At 43.9% G+C, this 15,227-nt stretch overlaps 1 protein-coding gene across 1 annotated transcript; it reads right to left on the bottom strand.

The window, feature by feature from the left end:
- Positions 1-389: 389 nt before the first annotated feature.
- On the bottom strand, positions 390-1,609 carry LOC120942826 (2-oxoisovalerate dehydrogenase subunit beta, mitochondrial). The gene has a single exon (XM_040355752.1). The coding sequence runs from the start codon at positions 1,607-1,609 to the stop codon at positions 641-643; it is 969 nt and encodes a 322-aa protein (XP_040211686.1). The 3' UTR covers positions 390-640.
- Between the last annotated feature and the right edge of the window lie 13,618 nt (positions 1,610-15,227).

Below are 15,227 nucleotides of genomic sequence, written 5' to 3'. Positions count from 1 at the left end.
CAGTTTCCTGTTGGTGTGTCCTGTGGTTCCCTATGGTTGGATGATTCATTACTACAAGGTTCACATATCTCTGAGCTTTCACAGACCACCTCTGATTTGGGGAGTATTGGTGGTGAGATTCACTGGTGGCATTTCAAACAAGATCTTTTCTTAGATGGACTATTTTAATTCTGTTTTCACAAGTGGTGTTAATGTAATTGTATCATTACAGTTACTGTATATATTTGAGATCACTTTCACATTCATGAATAATTAAAGGTACAGAAATGAAACCTCCCTTGTCGGGTTCATACAATGTCTAATCTCCACCATCAGCCACTATGCCATAGACCACCTCTAACCCTCCCACCCAGGTTTAATCACATCAGCTGATATGATTTTTTTTTTTTTTTATTAAATAATCATTTATTCAGTTTTGTTTTCAATTTTTGTATTTTGTTCCATATGTGATTTAATATAGAGGAGAATAGAAAAAGCCTTCCAGGGAATGGTCAATTCATTTTGCTTTACTCAAAAATTCTATTCTTTTTATTACAGATGCTTAGTGTTGACCTCAAAACATTATCCAGTAAAACCATTTACGCAGTTGATACACATACAGTCTTGTAATCCAGCAAAGCTTGAAATGGTATTACTTAGTTTAGAAGTTAATAATTTTTCGTAGTTCATCAAAGCATTTCCATTTATCAGGTATATAGAAAGGTTCAAAGATGTGAGGAAATGGCGTGTCATATCCACATACTCTGGCTATAGGAGCTTCAAGATTCAAGAAACACTCCTCTTGTACTGTTGAACTTATTTCTGATGCAAAACCTCCTGTTACTGGAGCTTCATGACTGATTAATAACCGGCCAGTCTTTGCTACGGACTTGCAGACTGTTTCAATATCCCATGGCAGAATAGTTCTTAAGTTAATCACTTCACAGGACAGGCCAAGTTTTTCTTGGGCCATAGATGCAACTTCACGAAGAACATGAACCTGAGTACCCCAGGCGAGAAGAGTGACATCACTTCCTTCTTGTATTACCTCAGCTTGAGACAAAGGTATGTAGTATGGTTCCACAGGCACTTGTTCAACTGCTGCTCTATACAGAATCTTGGGTTCAAAGAAAATACATGGGTCTTTATCCTCAATGCAGGAAAGTAGCAAGCCTTTTGCTTGGATTGGACTTCTGGGTATGACAACCTTAATGCCAGGAGCATGAGCAAAAAAAGCTTCTGGACTTTGGGAATGATAGAGTGCACCATGTCCCACACAGCCCCATGGTGCTCTTATCGTCAAGCTCTCACAATTAAAAAGATTACCAGATCTGTATCGATACTTTGCAGCTTCATTTACAATCTGATCGAATGCTGGAAATATGTAGTCTGCAAACTGGAGCTCAGCAATGGAGGTAGCGCCAGAAACTGCAACTCCGATGCCAAATCCAACAATTCCCTGTTCACACAAGGGAGTGTTGAAAACTCTGTCTTTACCATACTTGTCTCTGAGGCCAACAGTACATCGGAAGACACCTCCAAAAGCTACATCCTCACCAAATATTATCAGATCAGAGCAGTGGCAGGGACAGGGAACCGGCTCTCTCGTTGTGTGCTCAGCTGGGCTCATACTAACCTACAATGTTCTGCGAGATCGGCAGCGCACTTCACCTTCCTCCCGGATCCCGAGCCCAGCGAATATGGTCCAACACAAAAAATGAATCTCTTCCAGTCTGTGCAAAGTGCATTGGACAATACCCTATCCAGAGATCCAACAGCAGTAATATTTGGTGAGGATGTAGCTGATATGAATTTACTCATGGGTCATCTCATGAGGAGCACACACAGGACCAGAAGGAAGAGAAGAGACATCCAGCTTCTCATTCTGGAATCTCCTTTCTGTATCGATTCTTTCATTAACACAAAACTGCTCCCAGCAATGGCTTGTTCACAAATATGCTGTCAGTTTTGCTGCCAGCCTCTTACGTTTTTTCCACAAAAGGCAAAAATATAAAATGCCCCTTAGTACATTCTTTATCATATTTAAAATATGACTTCCTTATACTTTGCCATTTTGTGCCACGCCCAATGTTTAATTGATGTTGCCCAAAGCAGTTTTAACAAAATACCTGAACACTTGAAACACTTGAGACTTTGAGGTAAATATGTTAAATACTTCCAATAAATTACCTTATTTCCTTATTGTAAGAACAGTATGAGCATCACTTCAAAAAACATAGGCCCGGGTTTCACAAAGGACTTACGCCGACGTATCTCGAGATACGCCGCGTAAGTCTAACTATGCGCCGTCGTATCTGTGCGCCGTGCCCACAATCTGAGATACGCCTAAAAATAGGCTTCCTACGACTGACGTAACTTGCCTACGCCGTCGTATCGTGGGTGCATATTTACGCTGGGCGCATTTGCCGCTCCCATTGATTTTCTATGCACTTTATGCAAATGAGGGAGATACGCCGATTCACGAACGTACTTGCGCCCGGCGCATAATATACACAGTTGCGTAAGTCGTACGTCCGGCGTAAAGTTATTCCCCATATAGGAGGCGCAAGTCATGCAAAGGTATGGACCAGGGAACACAGCCGTCGTATTTTTACGTCGTTTACGTAGTACGTGAATATGACTAGGCGTAGGTTACATTCATGTCATAGGCAGTGATTCGACGTATCTTAGGCAGTTATTTTGACGTGATTCTGAGCATGCGCACTGGGATGTGTCCACGGGACGGCGCATGCGCCATACGTTATTCGTAACTTTATGACGCTCAGTCCTTCATTTAGATGGGGTCACACCGCATTAGCATGGCTCACGCCCACTTGCAAATACGCTGGCTTGCGCTGAGGAAATCCAGCGTAGATTTGAGAGCGACTGGGAGCGAGGGCTTTGTGAATACTGTGCTTGCCTCTGTGCGCTGCGTCTGCGTAGCGTATATTCGATACCCTACACCGGCATAAATATGCGCCAATGTCTGTGAATTCGGGCCAATTTCTTTACAGTTTAGCTCTTTAACCACTTAAAACCCGGACCAATATGCAAGTTAAGGACCTTGCCCCTTTTTTTGCAATTCGGCACTGCGTCGCTTTAATGGACAATTGCGCGGTCGTGCGACATGGTTTTCCAAACAAAATTGGCGTCCTTTTTTTCCCACAAATAGAGCTTTCTTTTGGTGGTATTTGATCACCTCTGCGGTTTTTATTTTTTGCGCTATAAACAAAATTAGAGCGACAATTTTGAAAAAAAATCTATATTTTTTACCTTTTGATATAATAAATATCCCCCAAAAATATATAAAAAAAAACATTTTTTTTTTCTCAGTTTAGGCCGATACGTATTCTTCTACCTATTTTTTGCATTGAAATCTATAATGCCTCGTACAGAGAAAAGTCCGATGTGAGCTTTCTGTCGCAAATTCCGACCGTGTGTACTGTAGGTTCCATTGCACTTTTTCTGTCAGAATTCCGGCCAAGAAAAGATTGAGAGCAGGATGTCAATTTTCACGGCAGGAAAAATTCCTGCCGCGAATCGCGTTCGCCTGTATGCAATTATGATGCACAAAAAAAAACGCGCATGTCAGAATCAAGCAGAAGAGCTGAACTGCCTATTGAACTTCAATGATTTTGGCTCGTCGTGCCTGTTGTATGTCACTGCGTCCTTGACGTTCGGTATTTCAGACAAGATTAGTGTGACCGTGTGTATGCGAGAAAAATTTCAGCCGTTTTACGGCTGAAAAAAAAACATGATTTTCCTGTCGGAAATCGCAATCGTGTGTAGGAGGCATTAGAGCTAATCTTGTAATTTTTGGGGGTATTTTCCAAGGCCAGATTGCATGCTGTTGCTAAAAAAAGGCGACGGGGAACTTGACATTCCCATGAGGGATACATATAAAATAATCTAAATATTCAAAGGGGAGCTGGTCTTATAATGTCCCTTAAAGGGCAACATGTAAAATACATAATTATTTTAACCACTTCAGCCCCGGAAGATTTCCCCCTAATGACCAGGCCATATTTTTATATGGCACTACGTCACTTTACCTGAACGATTGCGCGGTTGTGCGCCGTTGTACCCAAACAAAATGTACGTCCTTTTTTCCACTCAAATAAAGCTTTCTTTTTGTGGTATTTGATCACCTTTGTGGGTTTTATTTTTTGCGCTTAAACAAAAAATATATTTTTTTAACTTTCTGCTATAAAACATATCCAATAAAAAAATTTAAAAAATATAATTTCTTCATCAATTTAGGCCAATCTGTATTTTGCTACATGTTCTTGGTAAAAAATCCAAATAAGCCTATATTGATTGGTTTTGCGCAAAAGTTATAGTGTCTACGAAATAGGGGACAAGTAATGGCCGCGAACAGCGATATCTTTTGATATGGCACTGTGTCACTTTACCTGGCGATTGCACGGTTGTGCGACGTTGTACCCAAACAAAATGTACGTCCTTTTTTCCCCACAAATAAAACGGAAAGTTTATTATCAGTACTTACCGGAATTTTCCTTTCCTGATGGACTCCATGGCAGCCTACGTGTGGGTTAACCCTGCCTCCTCTCTAATGCTATAGGACCCCCTACCCTATAAGTTTGAGCTCACCGGTAGAGACTGTGTTCCGTAACTAGCCTACTCTAGACCGGTGGGGGGGAACTCCGGCTGCCATGGAGTCCATCAGGAAAGAAAAATTACGGTAAGTACTGATAATAAATTTTCCGTTTTCCTGACAGACTCCATGGCAGCCTACGTGGGAAATAACTAGCCAAGCCACACGGGTGGGTATGATGAACAGAAAAAGTGCAGACCTTGCCAGCCGTTGATGCGTCCACCTGCAAGCATACCGTGGCAACCTCCCTTCCAACACTGGGGTATACACTGCCATGAAAATCCACAAGCCCACTTGTAGATCAGCCCCGGGCTGTACCGCATGAATGATATGCCAAAATCTCTGGAAACATTCCGAACGGATGCCAGCAGGAACAAACGTGATGTAGGTCCATGAGGAGGACAAAAAAGGAACACAGTCTCTACCGGTGAGCTCAAACTTATAGGCTAGGGGGTCCTATAGCATTAGAGAGGAGGCGGGGTTAACCCACACGTAGGCTGCCATGGAGTTTCCGCTCCCCCCCCAAAAAAAATGACATGCCAAATGTGGCATGTCAGGTGGTCACCTTTCTTTTAAGTGGAAGTTACATTTTTGGGTGGAATATAAACTGAAACTGTACAGGCGATTTTATTCGAAAGTGTATAGTGCGCAGTCACAAAATTATCCGGCATCAAACCATAACTCAAATCAAGGTTTTCCTCTAGATTAACGGACAGAAAGGACCCAGTCGACCGTCAATTTAGTGTGCGTGATGACACCACTCTCATAGACCACATTCTACGCGTTTTGTCACTAATGATGTCATCAGGGGGACAGACTATTTGTAAAGATTGTTTAAAAAAACTGAAATAAAATAGACATTTAAAAACATACAAACTTTGGCTGTTCTACATTAAAATGAAACCCTTCCACGTTATATTACAATAAAGAACACATAGGCCAAACCTCTTTCTTCCCAAAGGTTGCCCTTTTGACATTTGTAGTTCATTTAAAGTGAAAAATCTTTCACTGTGCCGTTTATATAATTATATAGCATGATCTCTCACACACGGACCTTCCGTCATTACTGTTAATGTAAAACAATAATGCGGCGCTCAATTGTGAACAAATAAAATCATACAGACAATTGAACCTGGAATGTTCAAAGTGTGGATATATGGTGAACAACCAATAATAAATAAAAGTGCTAAATATGTGAATAAAAACAAAACACTACAGTCCATCTTGAAAAATAAAACATGTGCAAAAAAGTCTCTTGTGCTTGTTCAAGGTAATGCAAACTTGGTCTTTAAGGTGCAATCAACAAGTGATGAGGTTGGCATGCTGACCAGAAATGATGGACACACATACTGTACAGCATGTGGGTCAAACAGGCATTCGTGAGGATATACCTCAACGGGATCCGCCACAAGGAGATCGATGTTTAGAGAATAGGCCCCATCCAGTATTAGGTAAGAGGTTCCAGCATCAAGACACAGACTCCAGAGTGTTCGGTGGACCACATCAGATGTCGAAGTAATACATGGTGGTGTACATAAAAGACAAATAACCACACATACAGTAGTGTGACTCTGTATGGTATGTTTAAAGGGGTTGTAAAGGTACAATTTTTTTTCCCTAAATGTCTTCCTTTACCTTAGTGCAGTCCTCCTTCACTTACCTCATCCTTCCATTTTGCTTTTAAATGTCCTTATTTCTTCTGAGAAATCCTCACTTCCTGTTCTTCTGTGTGTAACTCCACACAGTAATGCAAGGCTTTCTCCCTGGTGTGGAGTGACGTGCTCGCCCCCTCCCTTGGACTTCAGGAGAGTCAGGACGCTCTCTATGTTGCAGATAGAGAAAGGAGCTGTGTGTTAGTGGGCGTCCTGACTCTCCTGTAGTCCAATGGAGGGGGCGAGCATGTCACTCCACACCAGGGAGAATGCGGGGGAATGAAGCCCCGCTTGTCTCCCCCTCCTCTCCGCGGCACAGACGGGCACGCACTGCGCATGCGCAAGCCACGTGGTTGGCGGAGCAATCATCTGGAACCTGTGACATGTCCCAGATGATTGCGGAGAGGGAGGGGGGAGAGGTGACTTTCTTCCTGTCGCCGAGGCGACCTAGGGAGGAAGTGGAAGCTGGAACCCTCTAAAAAAGAGGGTTTCCGCTCCCCCCCCCCCAATAAAATGACAAATGTGGCATGTCAGGTGGTCACCTTTCTTTGAAGTGGAAGTTCAATTTTTGGTTTGAACTCATTCCCATGGAAGTCCGTCTTTACCTCTTTCCACTAATATCTAGTACAGTATGTCAAACTTTTATTAGGTAATATAAGGCACACGTGTCACCTGGCCTATACTGGTTTCTCCATTTTTAATTGTGGAGTCAGGTTTTAACGATTAAAATCATGACCCTCTCCTGATCCTAATCCAACATGTCCATACACTGTAATCACCTACATTCACCCTCAGCTTGTCCTGCTGCAGCTTATTATTTAATACAACTTTAATAAAATGTGACTTGTTGGACATAAATCCAATCCAACAAGTTTTTCAATTCATTCTCAGAATACCCTGTAGTCATAAATGTACTTCACGCACAAAATGTCACATATCTCTATATACCAGTCACTCCCCATCAGCACTTTTGTGTGTTCATAATACTTCATAATTATGAGAACAGACATCCCCCGTCCTCCCATATCTGTATTTCATGTAATACATGTTTATCATTTGCCAGAGGATACATGGGCCCCATAATGAGTGAGAGAGAGACTTGTAAAGCGCAACACATGCGAACTGAATCGCCTCTGGGCGCTGTATCCATTTCATGGGTAAGGAACCCCTTGACCTCAGAAGAGATGGGTTTTAATCTTTCTCCTGAAGGCCAAGTGGTCCGACTCCAGTCGGATGGTGGTTGGTAGTGCATTCCACAGCCGAGGTCCCTGGACTGCAAATCTTCGATCTCCTTTGGACTTGTATCTGGCTTTGGGTATCTGGAGGAGGTTTTGATTGGTGGATCGCAGAATGCGATTGGGGTTATGGGCTTTTATTTTTTCACATAGATATTGGGGGGCGTTACCTTGAATACACGTATGTATTAGGCAGAGTGCCTTGAAAGTGATTCTGTCTTTTACTGGCAACCAATGAAGGGATCTCAGTGAAGGTGAGATTGATTCCCATGGTTTTTTTGTGTCCCCCACAGTCACACACTAATATTATACAGTTATATAGCTCTGGCATTTACTGCAGATTTGTACAGAGATCACTGAGCCAGTCACATCAATCTCAACCTGAAGCATCGCTTTGCGGAGAACCGTGGTTGTCCAAGAGTGGAATGTGGTGGGGTGGAAGAGACAATGGATCACTTCTTGCTTTAGTGCCCCTTCAATATAGAAGTGGGTGGGTGGGTCTCTGGGTATCCCTTTCCTTTCCCGCTCGAGATATGCGGAGTGGTCATACGGGGCCTTTGAGACACATCGGGAATTGGATTTTGAGACACTTTTTTCTAATCAGCTTAGTAGTCCGTTTCTTCACATGGAATGCACAATGTCTGGTTTTCATTCTGAAAAAAAGTCCTTCCTTTTGAGGTGGTGGTGCATGACATCCTGGAAGAGGTTGGTAAGATGTAAAAAATGGAGGGTTGGGACTTTAAATGAGATGCGATTAAGTATATATATATGGAAAATATAAAAATTGTTTCCATAATGACCAGGCTCAAAAATAAAAACCCAAGAAGCACTAAACCAAATTAATCTGTCTAACTGTATGTAATTCGAACAGAGGTTTTGTTTAGTTTAGTGTTTAGTGCTTCTTGGGTTGGTATTTTTGAGCCTGGTCATTATGGAAACAATTTTTATATTTTCCATATATATACTTAATCGCATACTGCTATAATCGCATCTCATTTTAAGTCCCAACCCTCCATTTTTTACACCCTTACAGGGATGGAGGCCTGTGGTGGTGCATACCACATGCCTCATACAAAGTCCCAACCCCATTTTATTTTTTCTAGAGGTTGGGAAGATTTGGGGTCTTGAGGAGGACAGGTGGTGGCCGGGGGCCTGGACAAAGGTGTGGAGGAATGTCAGGTCTCAGTAGCTGCTCTCTGTCAGTCTCTGGGTGTGCGGCTTTCTTTCTGTCCTTTCAAGTCCCCCTAGATTTTTATATAAGATTGCATTTTATTTAAGATTGTATTTTGAAAAATGGCTGCATGCATGGGATACATGTATATGTGTTTCCTAGTTGAACCCAGACGATGCACCATGTTGCGAAACGCGTCGGGTGACTCCACTGTTGCCATTTATATTTGACAAGCGCTGTTTTCATCTCCTAATGTAAGTGTTCCTACCTACATTAAATACTTTTTATTTACAATATTACGCTATGTGTCCTTCTCTTTTTTCTTAAATATACCACATCTGGTTCCGTTGCTCGACATCTGTTGGGTCATTGCCCACAAGCACCCATTATCAACATACCCTTGGTACAGCGCTTTGGTGTGTGAGACGTTGTGTGGGAACTGCAGCAGAGGATCCGGTCCTTACAGTGGTTTATACCATGCCTAGTTGACCCTTTGAACGCATGTTCTTTAGGGTTCACTATTTCCGGTAAGCCTCTCCTATGTTGGTGGTGGCCATCCTCACTTCATCTGTTTCGTCTAGATTGTGGGAGCACCAGCACCTTTACTTATATTGGACTGCCACTTTCCCATCTTTGTATATCAGAGAATTTTTCACATGTTTATTTCGACATATGTCCATTGATCACTTTTATACATTGTTGTGCACGGTGTTCACATCACTTGGTGTCATTTTTATTTGTCTAGCGCTACAATTTATATGTTGTTATATTTGTTTCCTAGCCGGAGGGTGTGTTTAGGTGGAGGTTAGGGCTTTGTTTAGGTTGGTCTATTTAGTTTTCTTTATATTTTTTCTATGCTGATATAAGCTATTTATATTTATATATTTTAATTTATTTTGTATATATGTAAATATATACAGTACAGACCAAAAGTTTGGACACACCTTCTCATTCAAAGAGTTTTCTTTATTTTCATGACTATGAAAATTGTAGATTCACACTGAAGGCATGAAAACTATGAAGTAACACATGTGGAATTATACATAACAAAAAAGTGTGAAACAACTGAAAATATATTTCATATTCTAGGTTCTTCCACCTTTTGCAGCAGACACATCTCTAGAACTAGCTTGCGCCGTCCTATCTTAGATTGCAATGTTTTGGCTGACCGCTAGGTGGCGCTTCCATTATGTAAATGAGCTTTTACGACGATTCCCGAACGTACGCGAGCCCGCCGCAGTCGATTAACGTCGTTTCCGTAAGGTTCAAATTGTTTACGTCGTTTGCGCAAGTCGTCCGCGAATTGGGAGTAACGTCGTTTATGTACACGTCAAAATCAATAGGCCCGTACCGCGTCATTAGCACTGGGAAATGTAGGCGCCCGGCACATGCGCAGTAGCAAAAAACGTCAAAAAACGTGAGGTCAAGCCTCATTTCCATACAACACGCCCCCCTCCAACCAATTTGAATTAGGCGCCCTTACACCCGCTTGTTTGAGGCTACGCCGCCGTAGATTAGCAGGTAAGTAGATTGAGAATCACTACTAGCCTAACTAATTTACGGCGGTGTAGCCTAAACAGGCTAGGCTAGGCCGCCCTAAATTTAGTCCAATCTCTTTGAATCTACCTATATGAATCAGCCGCATAGATACGACAAGAGATACGACGGCGTATCAGGAGATACGTCGTCGTATCTCTTCTGTGAATCTGGCCCAAAATCTCTAGGTGTCAGGTTTAATTTCTCTGAACCATGCCTTTCACAAATTAGCTGATGAGTGTTACATATTTATTCTTATTCTTCGAAAGTCACACAAGAAAAGTAGAGACCAAATAAGTGACAATACATATAAAACAACTCAAATATAAATTATAAAGTGGAAAAAAATCTTTAGCCAGAAATGAATGCAATAGCTCCTCCGAATGCTATAATTTCACAACCATAAAATAACTAAATCAGTATGGAAAGATAAAAAAAAAAATAACAGTGAATGTAAAACACAAGAGAATAGTTGTCCTTCTTCTGTTCTCATTAATAAATGAGGGCCAGATTCACAGAAGAGATACGACGACGTACCTCCTGATACTCCGTCATATCTCTCAGAGTATCTATGCGACTGATTCATAGAATGAGTTACGCATAGATAGCCCTAAGATCCGACAGGTGTAATTGTCTTACACCGTCGGATCTTAGGATGCAGTACCTCGGCCGCCGCTGGGTGGAGTTTGCGTCGTATTCCAGCGTCGGGTATGCAAATTAGCAGTTACGGCGATCCACAAAGGTTTTTCCCGTCGTTACGTCGGCGCAAGTCTTAGTTTCCCATCGCAAAGTTAGGGGTGCTATTAACAGGGTGTAAAATTACTCCACCATGTTAAAGTATGGCCGTCGTTCCCGCGTCGCTTTTGAATTTTTTTCCCGGCGTAAGTACGTTACGCACGTCGCGATTCACAAACATGTCGGGCCGCCGTAAGTTCGCGCAAAGCACGTCGGGAAAATTGCGAACGGAGCATGCGCAGTATGTCCGGCGCGGGAGCGCGCCTAATTTAAATGGTACCCGCCCCATTTGAATTGGGCGGGCTTGCGCCGGACGTGTTTACGATACACCGCCGCAAGTTTACAGGTAAGTGCTTTGTGGATCGGGGCACTTACACTGAAAACTTGCGGCGGAGTAACGTAAACGGGTTACGTTACACGGCCGCAATTCTACGTGAATCTGGCCTTGTATTCCTGCCTCTGGAATTGAGAATATCGGCTGTGTTGGTTTCTTTTATAAGGATATAAACATTGGGCCAGATTCACGTAGAATCGCGGCGGCGTAACGTATCCTAGATACGTTACACCGCCGCAATTTTTCATCGCAAGTGCCTGATTCACCAAACACTTTCGATGAAAACCTACGTAGATTGATTTATGGATCGACTATTGGGCTGATATTCTCCTGTTTTGGATTTGTAGACTTATGACTCTGGCACATTACGGGTGGAGTGTGGGATGTGTATCTTGGTATGTAGCTGTACAATGCTGTAAAATTGTGAGACCTTTGGGCTCCCCCAGCTGGTGGAAGCTCAGGTTACATCTTCAAATCAATATGTACTTGACTTTGGTGAACTATATAAGACAGTCCTTCTGTTGATGCAAATATTTATTTTGGTATTTGTATTTTTGCCTAAATCAAGCTTTCACTGCAGTAGGTTGGTGGACCACGCCAGACCAGTGTGCATTAGCACATATATTTGTAATCCGGCTCAGGAGAGTGCAGGCAGGGGGGATACCCTAGGAAAGACTTTGTCACCCTAGGAAAGGATACACCTTGGAAGATAACCACTTCAGAAGATTTCACCCCTTAATGACCAGGCCATTTTTTGTGATACGGAACTGCGTCGCTTTAACTGACAATTGCGCGGTCGTGCGACGCTGTACCCAAACAAAATTTCCGTATTTTTTTTTCCACAAATAGGGATTTCTTTTGATCACCTCTGCGGGTTTTATTTTTTGCGCTATAAACAAAAAACACAGACAATTTAAAAAAAAAAAAACAATGGCCCGGATTCAGATACGAGCTACGACGGCGTATCTCCTGATACGCCGTCGTAACTCTGAGTGTGCGGGGTCCTATCTATGCGACTGATTCATAGAATCAGTTACGCATAGATTTCCCTAAGATCCGACCGGCGTAAGTGTCTTACACCGTCGTATCTTAGGCTGCATATTTACGCTGGCCGCTAGGTGGCGCTTCCGTCGATTTACGCGAGGAATATGCTAATTAGGTAGATACGCTGATTCAGAAACGTACGTCCGCCCGGCGCATTTTTTTACGTCATTTACGTTAGGCTTTTTCCGGCGTAAAGTTACCCCTGCTATATGAGAGGTATCCCATGTTAAGTATGGACGTCGTTCCCACGCCGAATTTTGAAAATTTTACGTTGTTTGCATAAGTCGTTCGCGAATAGTTAAATCTAAAGCATTGACGATTTGCGGCGTCATTTCGAGCATACGCACTGGGATTCTTTCACGATCGGCGCATGCGCCGTTCGTAAAATAAACGTCAAATACGTGGGGTCACACTAAATTTAAATAAAACACGCACACATCATCCACATTTGAATTAGGCGGGCTTACGCCGGACCACATACGTTACGCCGCCGTAACATAGGGGCGCAAGTTCTTTCTGAATACGGAACTTGCGCCCTAATTTAAGGCGGCGTAACGTATCTGAGATACGTTACGCCCGCCGAGAAGATACACCAATGTATCTGAATCCGGGTCAATATTTTTTACTTTATCCCAAAAATGTTCATTTTATCCCTGCAGTCATGGCCCCCATCACAGTCCTCCCTGCAGTCATGGCCCCCATCACAGTCCTGCCTGCAGTCAAGACCCCCACCCCCATCACAGTCCGCCCTGCATTAATGCACCTCCCTTTCCCAATCATAGTCCTCCCTGCAGTTATGCACCCCCCCCCCCTCCAATCACAGTACTCCCTGCATAGTGCCAATTTAATTGGTGCTGCCTCCCCTGCAGCCTATGTCTATTCCCTCATGCTTCAACAAGAGGTGAGCCCTGTCACGGACCGCAGTATGTAGCAGCCTGTATGTCCTGTGTGTATTCTGTAATTTCTCCCGAGCGGCCGACAATGTCAGCCTATTAGCAAGGCAGGGGGAGGGACGGCTGCAGATCGTGACAGGCAGCGAGAGACTCTTCATAATAACAAGTAGGCAATCTCCCGCTTGTTAATATAAGTTTGGCAGCTCTCGCTCTCTGTCACGATCTGCAGCCGTCCCTCCCACTGCCTTGCTAATAGGCTGACATTGTCGGCCGCGCTGTCTCTGAGTCGAATCCCCGCTTCCCGCGCTCAGTTTGAAGCCTCCGCCGACATATACCGAGCGCAGTACACTCGGGCACGTTCGGCCACGCTCGGCTTCTCACGCATAAACGTCACAGAGCGTGACACGAGCGAAGCCGAGCCTGGCCGAATGTACCCAAGTGTACTGCGCTCGGTATATGTCAGTGGAGGCTTCAAACTGAGCGTGGGAAGCGGGTATCGGCATATATCGCGCACCCACGATTTTCCCTGATTTTCAGGGCAAAAAAGTGAGCGGTATACGCCGATAAATACGGTATATATATATATATATATATATACTCGTGTATAAGCCGAGTTTTTCAGCACATTTTTTTGTGCTGAAAATGCCCCCTCGGCTTAAACTCGAGTCAGCTTTTTGCACCTGATCTCCCGGATTTTGGGGGCCTGGTACTGGCACACATGTAGCTCCACTCTTCCTCCTCAAGTGTGCAAAGTTTGTTGTCTGGGGGACCTACGGCCGGGGAGCACCAATTTTTCAAAGCCGGGCACCCCTTCCATAGACTCCCATGTTAAACGTCAGTCTAGTCATGGACACAGTGAGGCATGGGCACAGTGAGGCATGGGCACAGTGAGGTATGGGCACAGTGAGGCATGCACATGGACACAGTGAGGCAAAGTGAGGCACAGTGAGGCATGCAGATGAACACAGTGAGGCATGGGCACAGTGAGGCATGGGCACAGTGAGGCATGGGCACAGTAAGGCATGGACACAGTGAGGCATGCACATGGACACAGTGAGTCAAAGTGAGGCACAGTGAGGCATGCAGATGGACACCTTAAGCTTATACTCGAGTCAATACGTGTTCCCAGTTTTTTGTGGTAAAATTAGGTACCTCTGCTTATATTCGGGTCGGCTTATACTCGAGTATATACGGTGTATATATATATATATATATATATATATATATATATACACCGTATTTATCGGCGTATAATGTGCACTTGTTCCCCTTAAAATCAGGGGGAAATCGTGGATGCGCATTATACGCTGATCCCCGCTGTCTCTGAGCGCCGCCAACAAAGACCAACAAAGACCGAGCTGAGCTGAGTGTACTGCGCACTTGTCTAGGCTCGGCCACGCTCGGCTCCGCCCGCAGCCATGCGAGACGAGAGGAGCTGAGAGAAGCGGAACACACCGGAAATCAGACTCTGCACAGCTCGACTGAGGCGCCAAACTCAAACACACAACGCTGCAACCACGGGAAGACGGACGCGACGGACACCGACAAAGCTGGACGGACCGGCAGACGACGCGACGGACACCGACAAGGCTGGACAGACCCCGCGCAAGGCCGCAGACGGACGCCGGGCAATGCCAACAGACGGACACCAACAAGGCTGGACGGACCCCGCGCAAGGCCGCAGACGGACGATGGACAAGGCCACCCCTCACATTTTTGTAAATCTTTTCCTGTATCTTTTCATGTGACAACACTGAAGAAATGACACTTTGTATCTACAATGTTGTGTAGTGAGTGCACAGCTTGTATAACAGTGTAAATTTGCTGTCCCCTAAAAATAACTCAACACACAGCCATTAATGTCTAATACTGCATATATTGTCGGCACTATGTAATACCTGTAATAATAAATTATAAAAACATATTTGGCTGTACATTTATACATCGTAGAGTAGATAAGCCTCGGCTATGAGCCTCAATTTCCCGCGTCTCACCACACCTAGAAAAAAAAATGCATTTTCTCTTCCTGTTGA

Source organism: Rana temporaria, chromosome 6, assembly GCF_905171775.1.
Source record: "Rana temporaria chromosome 6, aRanTem1.1, whole genome shotgun sequence".
Taxonomy (NCBI): Eukaryota; Metazoa; Chordata; class Amphibia; order Anura; family Ranidae; genus Rana; species Rana temporaria.
The sequence above is the reverse complement of the archived record's forward strand: the minus strand, read 5'-3'. Positions and strand labels throughout refer to the sequence as shown.

Excerpts from the sequence above, each read along its gene's own strand:
- LOC120942826 (XM_040355752.1), bottom strand. The coding sequence starts at position 1,609 with ATGAGCCCAGCTGAGCACACAACGAGAGAGCCGGTTCCCTGTCCCTGC.